Source organism: Petromyzon marinus, chromosome 83, assembly GCF_048934315.1.
Source record: "Petromyzon marinus isolate PM22_M1 ecotype Great Lakes invasive population chromosome 83, UKy_Petmar_22M1.pri1.0, whole genome shotgun sequence".
In the NCBI taxonomy this organism is placed as follows: Eukaryota; Metazoa; Chordata; class Hyperoartia; order Petromyzontiformes; family Petromyzontidae; genus Petromyzon; species Petromyzon marinus.
The window spans coordinates 2,162,477-2,182,594 of record NC_133748.1 but is presented as its reverse complement, the minus strand read 5'-3'; the positions used below and the strand labels follow the sequence as shown (position 1 = coordinate 2,182,594).

General features: G+C 50.5%; 1 protein-coding gene across 1 annotated transcript in view; it reads left to right on the top strand.

Moving 5' to 3' along the window:
* LOC116957718 (DNA polymerase nu) overlaps positions 1 to 20,118 on the top strand; it is a 99,075-nt gene that overhangs the window by 20,665 nt on the left and 58,292 nt on the right. The window contains exons 6-8 of the mRNA XM_032980039.2: positions 1,248 to 1,308; positions 3,245 to 3,309; positions 6,015 to 6,098. Coding sequence (XP_032835930.2) covers positions 1,248 to 1,308; positions 3,245 to 3,309; positions 6,015 to 6,098 — 210 coding nt within the window. The remainder of the gene's footprint in view (positions 1 to 1,247; positions 1,309 to 3,244; positions 3,310 to 6,014; positions 6,099 to 20,118) is intronic.

The window sequence follows — 20,118 nt, the reverse complement described above, 5'->3', positions numbered from 1 at the left end:
GTGGGAGTCTCAGTCTGCCTCTGTGAGTCTCCCCAGTGATTAACACTGAACCCTGTGGGAGCCTTAGTCTGCCTCTGTGAGCCTCAGTGATTAACACTGAACCCTGTGGGAGCCTTAGTCTGCCTCTGTGAGTCTCAGTGATTAACACTGAACCCTGTGGGAGCCTTAGTCTGGCTCTGTGAGCCTCAGTGATTAACACTGAACCCTGTGGGAGCCTTAGTCTGGCTCTGTGAGCCTCAGTGATTAACACTGAACCCTGTGGGAGTCTCAGTCTGCCTCTGTGAGTCTCCCCAGTGATTAACACTGAACCCTGTGGGAGCCTTAGTCTGCCTCTGTGAGCCTCAGTGATTAACACTGAACCTGTGGGAGCCTTAGTCTGCCTCTGTGAGTCTCAGTGATTAACACTGAACCCTGTGGGAGCCTTAGTCTGGCTCTGTGAGCCTCAGTGATTAACACTGAACCCTGTGGGAGCCTTAGTCTGGCTCTGTGAGCCTCAGTGATTAACACTGAACCCAGTGGGAGCCTTAGTCTGGCTCTGTGAGTCTCAGTGATTAACACTGAACCCTGTGGGAGCCTTAGTCTGACTCTGTGAGCCTCAGTGATTAACACTGAACCCTATGGGAGTCTTAGTCTGGCTCTGTGAGTCTCAGTGATTAACACTGAACCCTGTGGGAGCCTTAGTCTGTCTCTGTGAGCCTCAGTGATTTACACTGAACCCTGTGGGAGCCTTAGTCTGTCTCTGTGAGCCTCAGTGATTAACACTGAACCCAGTGGGAGCCTTAGTCTGGCTCTGTGAGTCTCAGTGATTAACACTGAACCCTGTGGGAGCCTTAGTCTGACTCTGTGAGCCTCAGTGATTAACACTGAACCCTATGGGAGTCTTAGTCTGGCTCTGTGAGTCTCAGTGATTAACACTGAACCCTGTGGGAGCCTTAGTCTGTCTCTGTGAGCCTCAGTGATTAACACTGAACCCAGTGGGAGCCTTAGTCTGGCTCTGTGAGTCTCAGTGATTAACACTGAACCCTGTGGGAGCCTTAGTCTGACTCTGTGAGCCTCAGTGATTAACACTGAACCCTATGGGAGTCTTAGTCTGGCTCTGTGAGTCTCAGTGATTAACACTGAACCCTGTGGGAGCCTTAGTCTGTCTCTGTGAGCCTCAGTGATTAACACTGAACCCTGTGGGCTGTATCGGCCCCACCGTGCACCTAGCCTGGCACGGGACCCCCCTGCTGTTTTTCTTGTTGCAGAGACAGGGGCTTTGGAAGGTCTTCCGTGACATTGAGATGAGATTAACTCCAGTGTTGGCAGGTAACCATTGACTCACTATCACACAGAGAGCCACAGACTCACCACCACCACCACACAGAGACCCATAGACTCACCATCACACAGAGACCCATAGACTCACCACCACCACCACACAGAGACCCATAGACTTACCATCACACAGAGACCCATAGACTCACCACCACCACCACACAGAGACCCATAGACTTACCATCACACAGAGAGACATAGACTCACCACCACCACCACACAGAGAGACCCATAGACTCACCATCACACAGAGAGACATAGACTCACCACCACCACACAGAGACCCATAGATTCACCATCACACAGAGACCCATAGACTCTCCATCACCACACAGAGACCCATAGACTCATCATCACACAGAGTCATAGACTCATCATCACACAGAGCCATAGACTCATCATCACACAGAGTCATAGACTCATCATCACACAGAGCCATAGACTCACCATCACACAGAGAGACATAGACTCACCACTACCACCACACAGAGACCCATAGATTCACCATCACACAGAGACCCATAGACTCTCCATCACCACACAGAGACCCATAGACTCATCATCACACAGAGTCATAGACTCATCATCACACAGAGCCATAGACTCATCACCACACAGAGACCCATAGACTCATCATCACACAGAGACCCATAGACTCATCACCACACAGAGACCCATAGACTCATCACCACACAGAGACCCATAGACTCACCACCACACAGAGACCCATAGACTCACCACCACACAGAGACCCATAGACTCATCACCACCACCACACAGAGACCCATAGACTCACCACCACCACACAGAGACCCATAGACTCACCATCACACAGAGACCCATAGACTCACCACCACACAGAGACCCATAAACTCATCATCACACAGAGGCCCATAGACTCACCACCACACAGAGACCCATAGACTCATCATCACACAGAGACCCATAGACTCACCATCACACAGAGAGCCATAGACTCACCATCACACAGAGACCCATAGACTCACCACCACACAGAGATCCATAGACTCACCATCACACAGAGACCCATAGACTCATCATCACACAGAGATCCATAGACTCACCATCACACAGAGACCCATAGACTCACCACCACACAGAGACCCATAGACTCATCATCACACAGAGACCCATAGACTCACCATCACACAGAGACCCATAGACTCACCACCACACAGAGACCCATAGACTCACCATCACACAGAGACCCATAGACTCACCACCACACAGAGACCCATAGACTCATCATCACACAGAAACCCATAGATTCACCATCACACAGAGACCCATAGACTCACCACCACACAGAGACCCACAGACTCACCACCACCACACAGAGACCCATAGACTCACCACCACACAGAGACCCATAGACTCACCACCACACAGAGACCCATAGACTCTCACACAGAGCCATAGACTCACCACCACCACACAGAGACCCATAGACTCACCACCACACAGAGACCCACAGACTCACCACCACACAGAGACCCACAGACTCACCACCACACAGAGACCCATAGACTCACCACCATCACACAGAGACCCATAGACTCACCATCACACAGACACCCATAGACTCATCACCACACAGAGACCCATAGACTCATCACCACACAGAGACTCATAGACTCATCACACAGAGACCCATAGACTCTCACACAGAGCCATAGACTCACCACCACCACACAGAGACCCATAGACTCACCACCACACAGAGACCCACAGACTCACCACCACCACACAGAGACCCACAGACTCACCACCACCACACAGAGACCCACAGACTCACCACCACCACACAGAGACCCACAGACTCACCACCACACAGCACTTGCCCCTACAGCCTGCTAGAGGCTACACGGGGGACCTTTGTCTGTGTCTCTGTGTGTGCGTGAGGCAGCAATGGAGCTTCACGAGTTCCGAATGGATGTTCCCCTGCTGCAGAAGAACAGCCACCAGCTGGCGGTGAGGCGCTGCTGATGATGATGATGCTGATGATGATGATGCTGCTGCTGCTGATGATGATGATGCTGATGATGATGAAGATGACACTGCTGATGCTGATGATGATGACACTGCTGCTGATGATGGCACTGCTGATGATGATGATGACACTGCTGCTGATGATGGCACTGCTGCTGATGATGGCACTGCTGCTGATGATGATGATGACACTGCTGATGCTGATGATGATGACACTGCTGCTGATGATGATGATGACACTGCTGATGATGATGGCACTGCTGCTGATGATGGCACTGCTGATGATGCTGATGATGATGACACTGCTGGTACTGCTGATGATGATGACGCTGCTGCTGATGATGATGATGACACTGCTGGTACTGCTGATGATGATAATGACACTGCTGCTGATGATGATGACACTGCTGATGATGATGATGACACTGCTAATGATGATGATGACACTGCTGATGATGATGACACTGCTGATGATGATGATGACACTGCTGCTGATGATGATGACACTGCTAATGATGATGATGACACTGCTGGTACTGCTGATGATGACTATGACACTGCTGCTGATGATGATGACACTGCTAATGATGATGATGACACTGCTGATGATGATGATGACACTGCTGCTGATGATGATGACACTGCTGGTACTGCTGCTGCTGATGATGATGACACAGCTGCTGCTGATGATGATGATGATTACACTGCTGGTACTGCTGCTGATGATGATGACGCTGCTGGTACTGCTGCTGCTGATGCCACTACTGGTACTGCTGCTGATGATGATGACACTGCTGATGATGACGCTGCTGGTACTGCTGATGATGATGATGACACTGATGATGACGATGACACTGCTGCTGCTGATGATGATGACACTGCTGATGATGGTGATGACACTGCTGATGACGATGACACTGCTGGTACTGATGATGATGATGACACTGCTGCTGATGATGACGACACTGCTGATGATGATGATGACACTGCTGGTACTGCTGCTGATGATGACTATGACACTGCTGCTGATGATGTCTATGACACTGCTGATGATGATGACACTGCTGATGATGATGATGACGCTGCTGATGATGATGATGACGCTGCTGATGATGATGACACTGATGATGATGATGACACTGATGATGACACTGCTGGTACTGCTGCTGATGATGATGATGACACTGCTGATGATGATGATGACACTGATGATGATGATGACGATGACCCTGCTGGTACTGCTGCTGATGATGACTATGACACTGCTGATGATGATGATGACGCTGCTGATGATGATGATGACGCTGCTGATGATGATGATGACGCTGCTGCTGATGATGATGACGCTGCTGATGATGATGATGACCCTGATGATGATGATGACACTGATGATGACGATGACACTGCTGCTGCTGATGATGATGACACTGCTGATGATGGTGATGACACTGCTGATGACGATGACACTGCTGGTACTGATGATGATGATGACACTGCTGCTGATGATGACGACACTGCTGATGATGATGATGACACTGCTGGTACTGCTGCTGATGATGACTATGACACTGCTGCTGATGATGTCTATGACACTGCTGATGATGATGACACTGCTGATGATGATGATGACGCTGCTGATGATGATGATGACGCTGCTGATGATGATGACACTGATGATGATGATGACACTGATGATGACACTGCTGGTACTGCTGCTGATGATGATGATGACACTGCTGATGATGATGATGACACTGATGATGATGATGACGATGACCCTGCTGGTACTGCTGCTGATGATGACTATGACACTGCTGATGATGATGATGACGCTGCTGATGATGATGATGACGCTGCTGATGATGATGATGACGCTGCTGCTGATGATGATGACGCTGCTGATGATGATGATGACCCTGATGATGATGATGACACTGATGATGATGATGACACTGATGATGACACTGCTGGTACTGCTGCTGATGATGATGATGACACTGCTGATGATGATGATGATGACGACACTGCTGATGATGATGATGACACTGATGATGATGATGACGATGACCCTGCTGGTACTGCTGCTGATGATGACTATGACACCGCTGATGATGATGACTATGACACTGCTGATGATGATGATGACACTGCTAATGATGATGATGATGACACTGCTGCTGATGATGATGACGCTGCTGCTGATGATGATGACCCTGATGATGATGATGACACTGATGATGACACTGATGATGACACTGCTGGTACTGCTGCTGATGATGATGCTGACACTGCTGCTGCTGATGATGATGACACTGCTGATGATGATGCTGACACTGCTGATGCTGCTGCTGATGATGACACTGCTGATGATGATGCTGACACTGCTGATGATGACGATGACACTGCTGATGCTGATGCTGACACTGCTGATGATGATGACACTGATGATGATGATGACACTGATGATGATGATGGTGACACTGCTGCTGCTGATGATGATGATGATACTGCTGATGATGATGACACTGATGATGATGACACTGCTGCTGATGATGATGACACTGCTGGTACTGCTGCTGATGATAACACTGCTGATTCTGCTGCTGCTGATGCTACTGCTGATGCTGCTGCTGATGCTACTGCTGATGCTACTGCTGCTGCTGATGCTACTGCTGATGCTGCTGCAGCTGAAGCTGAAGCAACTGGAGGAGCGAGCTCACCTGGAGGCTGGGGAGAGGTTCCTGCTGAGCAGCAGCCTGCAGCTCAGAGAGGTGCACCTAGCCTGGCACGGGAGCACACCCTGTCACTCACACACACACACTGTCACTCACACACACACACTGTCACACACACACACTGTCACACACACACACTCTGTCACTCACACACACTGTCACACTCACTGTCACACTCACACACACACACTGTCACACACACACACTGTTACACACACACTGTCACACACACACACTGTCACACACACACACACACTGTCACACACACTCACTGTCACACACACGCTGTCACTCACACACACACACTGTCACACACACACTGTCACACACACACTGTCACACACACACTGTCACACTCACACACACACACACACTGTCACACACACTGTCACACTCACACACACACACTGTCACACACACTCACTGTCACACACACGCTGTCACTCACACACACACACTGTCACACACACACACTGTCACACACACACACTGTCACACTCACACACACTGTCACACACACACACTGTCACACTCACACACGCTGTCACACACACACACACTGTCACACACACACTGTCACACACACACTGTCACACTCACACACACATACACTGTCACACACACTGTCACACTCACACACACACACACTGTCACACACACACACTGTTACACACACACTGTCACACACACAGTCACACACACATAGTGTTACACACACACACACTGTCAAACACACACACTGTCACACACACATAGTGTCACACACACACACTGTCACACACACACTGTCACACACACACACTGTCACACACACACACTGTCACACTCACACACAAACACTGTCACACACACACACTCTGTCACTCACACACACTGTCACACACACTGTCACACTCACACACAGTCACACACACATAGTGTCACACACACACACTGTCACACACACACTGTCACACACACACTGTCACACACACTGTCACACTCACACACGCTGTCACACACACACAACAACAACAACAACCGCCATTCACCACTAAGTGGCGGTGACGTCACCACGACGCTTGTGCCAGGCTATGTGCACCCTGAGGCCACGTGAAGTGTCGAACGCCCGCTGGCAGGAGGTCACGGGGCAGACCCAGCAGGTGCCACGGGTCGACTGACTGAGATGACTGGCTGATGCACCACCTGTGCCCCCTACTGTGCCATCCTGCTGTGCTTTAGCCACCCGGCGCTCCGCTCGCTGTTGTGAGCGTCGCTCCTCCGCCCTCCGTTGTTGTTGGAGGGCGACTGCCTCCAACTGCCCAGTAGCATCCTTCACGAGCCTCCTCCACAGAGGCCGATCTTGACTCCGCTGGTACCAGTCATCGGCAAGTCCACTCAGCTCCACGTCCTCCTGTACCACATCACTCCATCTCTTCTCTAGCCCGTGCCGCGCCCGCTTAGCCCCCTCGATCCGGCCAAACAAAAGCTGTTTCGGCATGCGGTGGCTGGGCATGCGGGCTACATGACCCAGCCATCGCAGCCTTGCCTGCCGGAGGAGCTCACCGATGGGACCCTGCCCAGATCTTTCAAGGATTTGTGAGCTCCTCACACAATCCAGTCTGGTTAAACCCAGGATGGATCGTAGGCAGGTCAGCCTAAATGTTTCTAACCGGCGAAGATGTTCCATTAGGGGGGTCCACGTTTCGCAAGCGTAGAGAAGGGAGGGAATGACCGTGGCCGAGAAGACCTGAAGCTTAGTGCGGAGCGACAGACCAGGTAGCTTCCACACAGCGTTACGCAACCGATGAAAAGATATTGCCGCTCGACTGATTCGGAGTGAGACCTCTGCTGTTAAACTGGAGCCAGTCATAAGCACACTGCCCAGGTATGGGAAACTCTCCACTCTCTCCACAACTGCCCCATCACCGATTGGGAGTTGTGGGGGTGGAGTGTCCGATGGTACAAAATACCCAGGCAGGTGCTTAGTTTTGGTGGGGCTGATGGTAAGGCCCCACCTCTTAGTGGCACGCTCCAGTCTCAGCAGCAGCGTCTGCAACTCCTCCTCTGACTGAGCAGCTATTACCAAGTCATCAGCATACATAACGTGGTTGAGCAATAGGGAGCCATCCCTTGACCGCACCCGGGCATCGATTAGCCTCCCATTATATCTGTACCATATGGAGATTCCCCCGGTACAGCTATTGAAGGCTTCACGAACTACGTGGTCAAAATAGATGTTAAATAATGTGGGAGCCAGAGGACATCCCTGTCGCACCCCAAGGTGTACAGGGAATGGCTCTGACTCCCGGCCACGTAGTTTTACCCGGGCCCGCTCACCATCATGAAGGTCCTTAATGATCGTGAGCAGACACACACACACACTGTCACACACACACTGTCACACTCACACACACTGTTACACACACACACTGTCACACTCACACACGCTGTCACACACACACACTGTCACACTCACACACACTGTTACACACACACAGTCACACACACACACACACTGTCACACACACACACACTGTCACACACACACATAGTGTCACACACACACATTGTTACACACACACATTGTCACACACACTGTCACACACACTCACTGTCACACACACACACGCTGTCACTCACACACACACGCTGTCACACACACACACACTGTCACACACACACTGTCACACTCACACACACACACACTGTCACACACACTGTCACACTCACAAACACACACACTGTCACACACACACACTGTTACACACACACTGTCACACACACAGTCACACACACATAGTGTTACACACACACACACTGTCACACACACACACTGTCACACACACATAGTGTCACACACACACACTGTCACACACACACTGTCACACACACACACTGTCACACACACACACTGTCACACTCACACACAAACACTGTCACACACACACACTCTGTCACTCACACACACTGTCACACACACTGTCACACTCACACACAGTCACACACACATAGTGTCACACACACACACTGTCACACACACACTGTCACACACACACTGTCACACACACTGTCACACTCACACACGCTGTCACACACACACAACAACAACAACAACCGCCATTCACCACTAAGTGGCGGTGACGTCACCACGACGCTTGTGCCAGGCTATGTGCACCCTGAGGCCACGTGAAGTGTCGAACGCCCGCTGGCAGGAGGTCACGGGGCAGACCCAGGTGCCACGGGTCGACTGACTGAGATGACTGGCTGATGCACCACCTGTGCCCCCTACTGTGCCATCCTGCTGTGCTTTAGCCACCCGGCGCTCCGCTCGCTGTTGTGAGCGTCGCTCCTCCGCCCTCCGTTGTTGTTGGAGGGCGACTGCCTCCAACTGCCCAGTAGCATCCTTCACGAGCCTCCTCCACAGAGGCCGATCTTGACTCCGCTGGTACCAGTCATCGGCAAGTCCACTCAGCTCCACGTCCTCCTGTACCACATCACTCCATCTCTTCTCTAGCCCGTGCCGCGCCCGCTTAGCCCCCTCGATCCGGCCAAACAAAAGCTGTTTCGGCATGCGGTGGCTGGGCATGCGGGCTACATGACCCAGCCATCGCAGCCTTGCCTGCCGGAGGAGCTCACCGATGGGACCCTGCCCAGATCTTTCAAGGATTTGTGAGCTCCTCACACAATCCAGTCTGGTTAAACCCAGGATGGATCGTAGGCAGGTCAGCCTAAATGTTTCTAACCGGCGAAGATGTTCCATTAGGGGGGTCCACGTTTCGCAAGCGTAGAGAAGGGAGGGAATGACCGTGGCCGAGAAGACCTGAAGCTTAGTGCGGAGCGACAGACCAGGTAGCTTCCACACAGCGTTACGCAACCGATGAAAAGATATTGCCGCTCGACTGATTCGGAGTGAGACCTCTGCTGTTAAACTGGAGCCAGTCATAAGCACACTGCCCAGGTATGGGAAACTCTCCACTCTCTCCACAACTGCCCCATCACCGATTGGGAGTTGTGGGGGTGGAGTGTCCGATGGTACAAAATACCCAGGCAGGTGCTTAGTTTTGGTGGGGCTGATGGTAAGGCCCCACCTCTTAGTGGCACGCTCCAGTCTCAGCAGCAGCGTCTGCAACTCCTCCTCTGACTGAGCAGCTATTACCAAGTCATCAGCATACATAACGTGGTTGAGCAATAGGGAGCCATCCCTTGACCGCACCCGGGCATCGATTAGCCTCCCATTATATCTGTACCATATGGAGATTCCCCCGGTACAGCTATTGAAGGCTTCACGAACTACGTGGTCAAAATAGATGTTAAATAATGTGGGAGCCAGAGGACATCCCTGTCGCACCCCAAGGTGTACAGGGAATGGCTCTGACTCCCGGCCACGTAGTTTTACCCGGGCCCGCTCACCATCATGAAGGTCCTTAATGATCGTGAGCAGACACACACACACACTGTCACACACACACTGTCACACTCACACACACTGTTACACACACACACTGTCACACTCACACACGCTGTCACACACACACACTGTCACACTCACACACACTGTTACACACACACAGTCACACACACACACACACTGTCACACACACACACACTGTCACACACACACATAGTGTCACACACACACATTGTTACACACACACATTGTCACACACACTGTCACACACACTCACTGTCACACACACACACGCTGTCACTCACACACACACGCTGTCACACACACACACACTGTCACACACACACTGTCACACACACACTGTCACACTCACACACACACACACTGTCACACACACTGTCACACTCACAAACACACACACTGTCACACACACACACACTGTTACACACACACTGTCACACACACAGTCACACACACATAGTGTTACACACACACACACTGTCACACACACACACTGTCACACACACATAGTGTCACACACACACACTGTCACACACACACTGTCACACACACACACACTGTCACACACACTGTCACACTCACACACAAACACTGTCACACACACACACTCTGTCACTCACACACACTGTCACACACACTGTCACACTCACACACAGTCACACACACATAGTGTCACACACACACACACTGTCACACACACACTGTCACACACACACTGTCACACACACTGTCACACTCACACACGCTGTCACACACACACACACACACTGTCACACACACACTGTCACACTCACACACACTGTCACACTCACACACACTGTTACACACACACAGTCACACACACACTGTCACACACACACATGGTGTCACACACACACACTGTTACACACACACACACTGTCACACACACACTGTCACACACACACACACACTGTCACACACACACATTGTCACACACACTGTCACACACACTCACTGTCACACACACACACGCTGTCACTCACACACACACACTGTTACACACACACACACACTGTCACACTCACACACGCTGTCACACACACACACACACTGTCACACACACACTGTCACACACACACATAGTGTCACACACACACTGTTACACACACACACACTGTCACACACACACTGTCACACACACACACTGTCACACACACACATTGTTACACACACTGTCACACACACTCACTGTCACACACACACACGCTGTCACTCACACACACACACTGTTACACACACACACACTGTCACACTCACACACGCTGTCACACACACACACTGTCACACACTGTCACACACACTGTCTCACACACACACTGTCACACACACACACTGTCACACACACTGTCACACTCACACACACACACACTGTCACACACACACACTGTTACACACACACTGTCACACACACACACAGTCACACACACATAGTGTCACACACACACACTGTCACACACACACTGTCACACACACACTGTCACACACACTGTCACACTCACACACGCTGTCACACACACACACACACTGTCACACACACACTGTCACACTCACACACTGTTACACACACACACTGTCACACTCACACACGCTGTCACACACACACTGTCACACACACTGTCACACACACACTGTCACACTCACACACACTGTTACACACACACAGTCACACACACACACACTGTCACACACACACACACACTGTCACACACACACATAGTGTCACACACACACACTGTTACACACACACACACTGTCACACACACACTGTCACACACTGTCACACACACACATTGTCACACACACTGTCACACACACTCACTGTCACACACACACACGCTGTCACTCACACACACACACTGTTACACACACACACACTGTCACACTCACACACGCTGTCACACACACTGTCACACACACACACACTGTCACATACACACACTGTCACACACACACACAGTCACACACACACACTGTCACACACTGTCACACACACTGTCACACTCACACACACACTGTCACACACACACACTGTCACACTCACACACACATACACTGTCACACACACACACACACTGTCACACACACACACACTGCCACACACACACACGCTGTCACACACACACTGTTACACACACACACTGTCACACTCACACACACGCTGTCACACACACACTGTCACACACACACACACACTGTCACACACACACTCTCACACACACACACTATCACACACACACACACTAACACACACACACACTAACACACACACACTAACACACACACTAACACACACACACTGTTACACACACACTATCACACACACAAACTAACACACACTAACACACACACACACACACACTAACACACACACACTAACACACACACACTAACACACACTAACACACACACCAACACACACACACTAACACACACACACTAACACACACACACACACTGTTACACACACACTAACACACACTAACACTAACACACACACTAACACACACACTAACACACACACACTGTTACACACACACTAACACACACTAACACTAACACACACCCTAACACACACACACTAACACACACACACTGTTACACACACACTAACACACACTAACACTAACACACACACTAACACACACACACTAACACACACACACTAACACACACACACTAACACACACACTAACACACACACACACTAACACACACACACTAACACACACACTAACACGAACACTAACACACACACACTAACACACACACACTAGCACACACACTAACACACACACACACACTAACACACACACACTAACACACACACACTAACACACACACTAACACACACACACTAACACACACACTAACACACACACTAACACACATACTAACACACACACTAACACACACACACTAACACACACACACTAACACACACACTAACACACACACTAACACACACACACTAACACACACACACTAACACACACACTAACACACACACTAACACACACACTAACACACACACACACTAACATACACACTAACACACACACACTAACACACACACTAACACACACACTAACACACACACACTAACACACACACACACTAACTCACACACTAACACACACACACACTAACACACACATACTAACTCACACACTAACACACACACACACACTAACACACACACTAACACACACACTAACACACACACACTAACACACACTAACACACACACTAACACACACACACTAACACACACACACTGTCACACACACTAACACACACACACTAACACACACACCAACACACACACACTAACACACACACACTAACACACACACTAACACACACACACACTGTTACACACACACTAACACACACTAACACACACACTAACACACACACACTAACACACACACACTGTTACACACACACTAACACACACTAACACTAACACACACACTAACACACACACACTAACACACACACACTGTTACACACACACTAACACACACACTAACACACACACTAACACACACACACTAACACACACACTAACACACACACTAACACACACACTAACACACACACTAACACGAACACTAACACGAACACTAACACACACACGCTAACACACACACTAACACACACACACTAACACACACACTAACACACACACTAACACACACACACACTAACACACACACACTAACACACACACTAACACACACACACTAACACACACACACTGTTACACACACACTAACACACACACTAACACACACACTAACACACACACACTAACACACACACACTAACACACACACACTAACACACACACACTAACACACACACTAACACACACACACACTAACACACACACTAACACACACACACTAACACACACACACACTAACACACACACACACACACACTAACACACACACACTAACACACACACTAACACTAACACACACACTAACACACACACACTAACTCACACACTAACACACACACACTAACACACACATACTAACTCACACATTAACACACACACACACTAACACACACACTAACACTAACACACACACTAACACACACACTAACACACACTAACACACACACTAACACACACACACTAACACACACACACTGTCACACACACTAACACACACACTAACACACACACACACTAACACACACACACTAACACACACATTCTAACTCACACACTAACACACACACTAACACACACACACTAACACACACACACTGTCACACACACTAACACACACACTAACACACACACTAACACACACACTAACACACACACTAACACACACACTAACACACACACACTAACACACACACACTAACACGAACACTAACACACACACACTAACACACACACACTGTCACACACACTAACACACACATACTATCTCACACACTAACACACACACACTAACACACACACACTAACACACACACACTGTCACACACACTAACACACACACTAACACACACACTAACACACACACTAACACTAACACACACTAACACACACAGACTAACACACACTAACACACACACACTGTTACACACACACTAACACACACACACACTATCACACACACACACTGTCACACACACACACTCTCACACACACACACTAACACACACACTAACACACACTCACTGTTACACACACAGACTAACACACACACTGTCACACACACACTCTCACACACACACACTAACACACACACACTAACACACACTCACTGTTACACACACACACTCTCACACACACACACTCTCACATACACACACACACTCTCACATACACACACACACTCTAACACACACACTAACACACACACACACTATCACACACACACACTGTCACACACACACACTCTCACACACACACACTCTCACACACACACACTAACACACACACACTAACACACACTCACTGTTACACACACACACTAACACACACACACACTGTCACACACACACACACTAACACACACACACTAACACGAACACTAACACACACACACACTAACACACACACTAACACACACATACTATCTCACACACTAACACACACACACTAACACACACACACTAACACACACACACTGTCACACACACTAACACACACACTAACACACACACTAACACTAACACACACTAACACACACAGACTAACACACACTAACACACACACACTGTTACACACACACTAACACACACACTAACACTAACACACACACTAACACACTAACACACACACACTAACACACACACTAACACTCACACACACACTGTCACACACACACACACTGTCACACACACACACTCTCACACACACACACTAACACTAACACACACACTAACACACACACACTGTTACACACACACTAACACACACACTAACACACACACACTAACACACACACTAACACACACACTAACACACACACTACCACACACACTAACACACACTAACACACACACTAACACACACACACTAACACACACACACACTGTCACACACACACTAACACACACACACTAACACACACACTAACACACACTGTTACAACAACAACAACAACAACCGCCATTCGCCACTAAGTGGCGGTGACGTCACCACGACGCTTGTGCCAGGCTATGTGCACCCTGAGGCCACGTGAAGTGTCGAACGCCCGCTGGCAGGAGGTCACGGGGCAGACCCAGGTGCCACGGGTCGACTGACTGAGATGACTGGCTGATGCACCACCTGTGCCCCCTACTGTGCCAACCTGCTGTGCTTTAGCCACCCGGCGCTCCGCTCGCTGTTGTGAGCGTCGCTCCTCCGCCCTCCGTTGTTGTTGGAGGGCGACTGCCTCCAACTGCCCAGTAGCATCCTTCACGAGCCTCCTCCACAGAGGCCGATCTTGACACCGCTGGTACCAGTCATCGGCAAGTCCACTCAGCTCCACGTCCTCCTGTACCACATCACTCCATCTCTTCTCTAGCCCGTGCCGCGCCCGCTTAGCCCCCTCAATCCGGCCAAACAAAAGCTGTTTCGGCATGCGGTGGCTGGGCATGCGGGCTACATGACCCAGCCATCGCAGCCTTGCCTGCCGGAGGAGCTCACCGATGGGACCCTGCCCAGATCTTTCAAGGATTTGTGAGCTCCTCACACAATCCAGTCTGGTTAAACCCAGGATGGATCGTAGGCAGGTCAGCCTAAATGTTTCTAACCGGCGAAGATGTTCCATTAGGGGGGTCCACGTTTCGCAAGCGTAGAGAAGGGAGGGAATGACCGTGGCCGAGAAGACCTGAAGCTTAGTGCGGAGCGACAGACCAGGTAGCTTCCACACAGCGTTACGCAACCGATGAAAAGATATTGCCGCTCGACTGATTCGGAGTGAGACCTCTGCTGTTAAACTGGAGCCAGTCATAAGCACACTGCCCAGGTATGGGAAACTCTCCACTCTCTCCACAACTGCCCCATCACCGATTGGGAGTTGTGGGGGTGGAGTGTCCGATGGTACAAAATACCCAGGCAGGTGCTTAGTTTTGGTGGGGCTGATGGTAAGGCCCCACCTCTTAGTGGCACGCTCCAGTCTCAGCAGCAGCGTCTCCAACTCCTCCTCTGACTGAGCAGCTATTACCAAGTCATCAGCATACATAACGTGGTTGAGCAATAGGGAGCCATCCCTTGACCGCACCCGGGCATCGATTAGCCTCCCATTATATCTGTACCATATGGAGATTCCCCCGGTACAGCTATTGAAGGCTTCACGAACTACGTGGTCAAAATAGATGTTAAATAATGTGGGAGCCAGAGGACATCCCTGTCGCACCCCAAGGTGTACAGGGAATGGCTCTGACTCCCGGCCACGTAGTTTTACCCGGGCCCGCTCACCATCATGAAGGTCCTTAATGATCGTGAGCAGAGGGTCAGGTACTCCAAAAGCACGAAGAACGACCCAGAGCCCAGGCCTACTGATGGTATCATAGGCCTTGACCAGGTCAATAAAGCAGAGATGTAGGTCTTGTTGGAATTCCCTACACCTCTGCTGTAGCAGACGGACAGAAAATATGGCATCTGTGCAGGACCGCCCTTTCCTGAAACCGCATTGGGGCTCCGCAAGCCTCTCCTCAGCGTGCCTGGCAAGGCGATGCTGAATAATCCTTGCCAGGACCTTTCCCGGCACACTGAGGAGTGAGATGCCCCTGTAGTTGTTACAGTCTGTGCGGTCCCCCTTCTTAAAAAAGGGGGACCACCAGGGCATCCTTCCAATCCTGCGGAACCCGTCCAGTGGTCCAGACTGTTGTTATGATGTCATATAGGGCAGTCTGTGCACAAACGCCACCCTCCCTCAGCATTTCGCTTGGGAGATCATCTCTGCCCGCTGCCTTTCCTGGTCTCAGACTCCGGATCGCCTTCAATACTTCCTCAGCAGATGGCACCTCAGCCAGCCACTCACAGGGGGTGACTTCATCCAATATTTGAGGCACCGCAGCCTCAGCAGGGTCATCCTCACTTTGTGCCACGATGTTTTCCTGGCTGTGGGATTTTCCCTCCCCCAGGACCTCACAGAAATGCTCAGCAAATCTGCGAACCTGTTCCTGGGGGTCGGAAATTGGATCACCGTTTTTTCCCCTAATGATGGTAATAGGTGTGGCGCTGCAGGTTACTTTTTTGATGGAGTTAAATAGCGATTTGTGATCACGGGCCACTGAGGCAGACTCCATCTCCTCAGCAACCCGCGACCACCACCCATCCTTGCAGCGCCTCACGGCTCTCCGAACCTCCGAGCGAAGGCTGCGGTAAGCCTCCTCATTCTCTGACGTGGGATTCTGTAGCCGATGACAGTGGGCCTGTCGCTTTTTCTCAACCATCCTGAACAACTCCTCTGTCATCCAGGGTGTCTGGGGAGGTCTGGACCGCGTACCCAAAGCAGCCATTGCAGCTGCATGAGTCACAGTCCTAAACCTCGCCCATTTACCCTCGACATCAGGAGGAGTCGGGGACGATGCCAATCCCAGCCGCAAGCGATGATGAAATTCTCGCTTGCAACTTTCATCAGATAACTGAGACCAGGCCACTTTAGGTTGGAATGGGGTCCTGGGTGTACACCCACCACCGGAGTGGAAGAATGGCAGGCGCATCTTACAGATGACTAGTCGATGGTCAGAGGGCAGATCAGCTCCACGGTAGGTCCTGGTGTCAAGGACATGGGCTCGCATTCGCTGGTCCGTCACTATGTAGTCCAGCAGATGTTCTTGCTTGGACCCGGCATGCATCCATGATGTTGTGTGGATGCGCCGATGCCGGAACAGCGTGTTGGTAATTACAAGCCCATGGGCTGCACAAAAATCTAGCAGCCTCCTACCGTTGTTATTGAGCTGATCTGGCCCATGCCCTCCAATCACTCCAGACCAGGTGCCAGTATCATGACCAACTCGGGCATTGAAGTCACCCAACATGATGACTCTATCCCGAGGGGCCACTTTAGCCAGCACCTGTGACAGGAGGTCATAGAAGGCATCTGACTCATCGGCTTTGCCTGCATCCCTCCACGGATGTTCATCTTCGGTGGGGGCATAAGTAACCACGACCACCATTCCTCGCCTCCGGTTGATGGGAAGGCGAGCCCAAAGTAGCCTGGGGCTTACAGCTTCCCACACCTCACCGCCACGCTCCCACGCCCCCTTCATTCTTTTGTTCAAAAGAAGACCCACACCCTGTTGTTTGGCAGTCTGCTGCCCCGAGTAGAGGACTGTCCACCCCTCATGGTGGCAGGAGCCAGAGCCGGTCCACCGGACCTCCTGAATGCCGCATAGATCCAGGCGGTACCGGTCCAGCTCCCGACAGAGGAGTGGCAGCCTCTCCTCTGCAGTGAGCGTTCGAACATTCCACGTGGCCACCCGTAGTGGCTTTTCGTTGTTTCTGGAGTAGCCCCGAGGGTAGGTATTCAATCTCCTGGCTCCGCCAATTGGGGTTTGGCCAGGAGACGTCATAGACGCCTGGCCCCCCGGGGCCTCCGGCACAAGCTTAGTTGTTACATATTTCACTTTAATTCGTGGTTTTGTGGTAATTAATTGAAGGTGGAGGGGTTACCAGCCCCTCGCACCCGTCCAGAGCCCCCGTTTAGCCCCTGTGGTGGACACATATGCCATGAGGGGAGGAGCCAATCAAAATTGGAACTGCCCCCACAGCACTGTCCACGACAGAGTTGCCCGTCCGGCACCGCGAGGAGGTAGGGGGTTGTTTTGCCGGACTAACACTGTTACACACACACTAACACACACACACACTAACACACACACTAACACACACACACTAACACTAACACACACACACTAACACACACACACTAACACACACACACTAACACTAACACACACACTAACACACACACTAACACACACACACTAACACACACACACTAACACACACACTAACACACACACTAACACACACACTAACACACACACACTGTCACACACACACTAACACACACACTAACACACACACACTAACACGAACACTAACACACACACACTAACACACACTAACACACACACACTAACACACACACT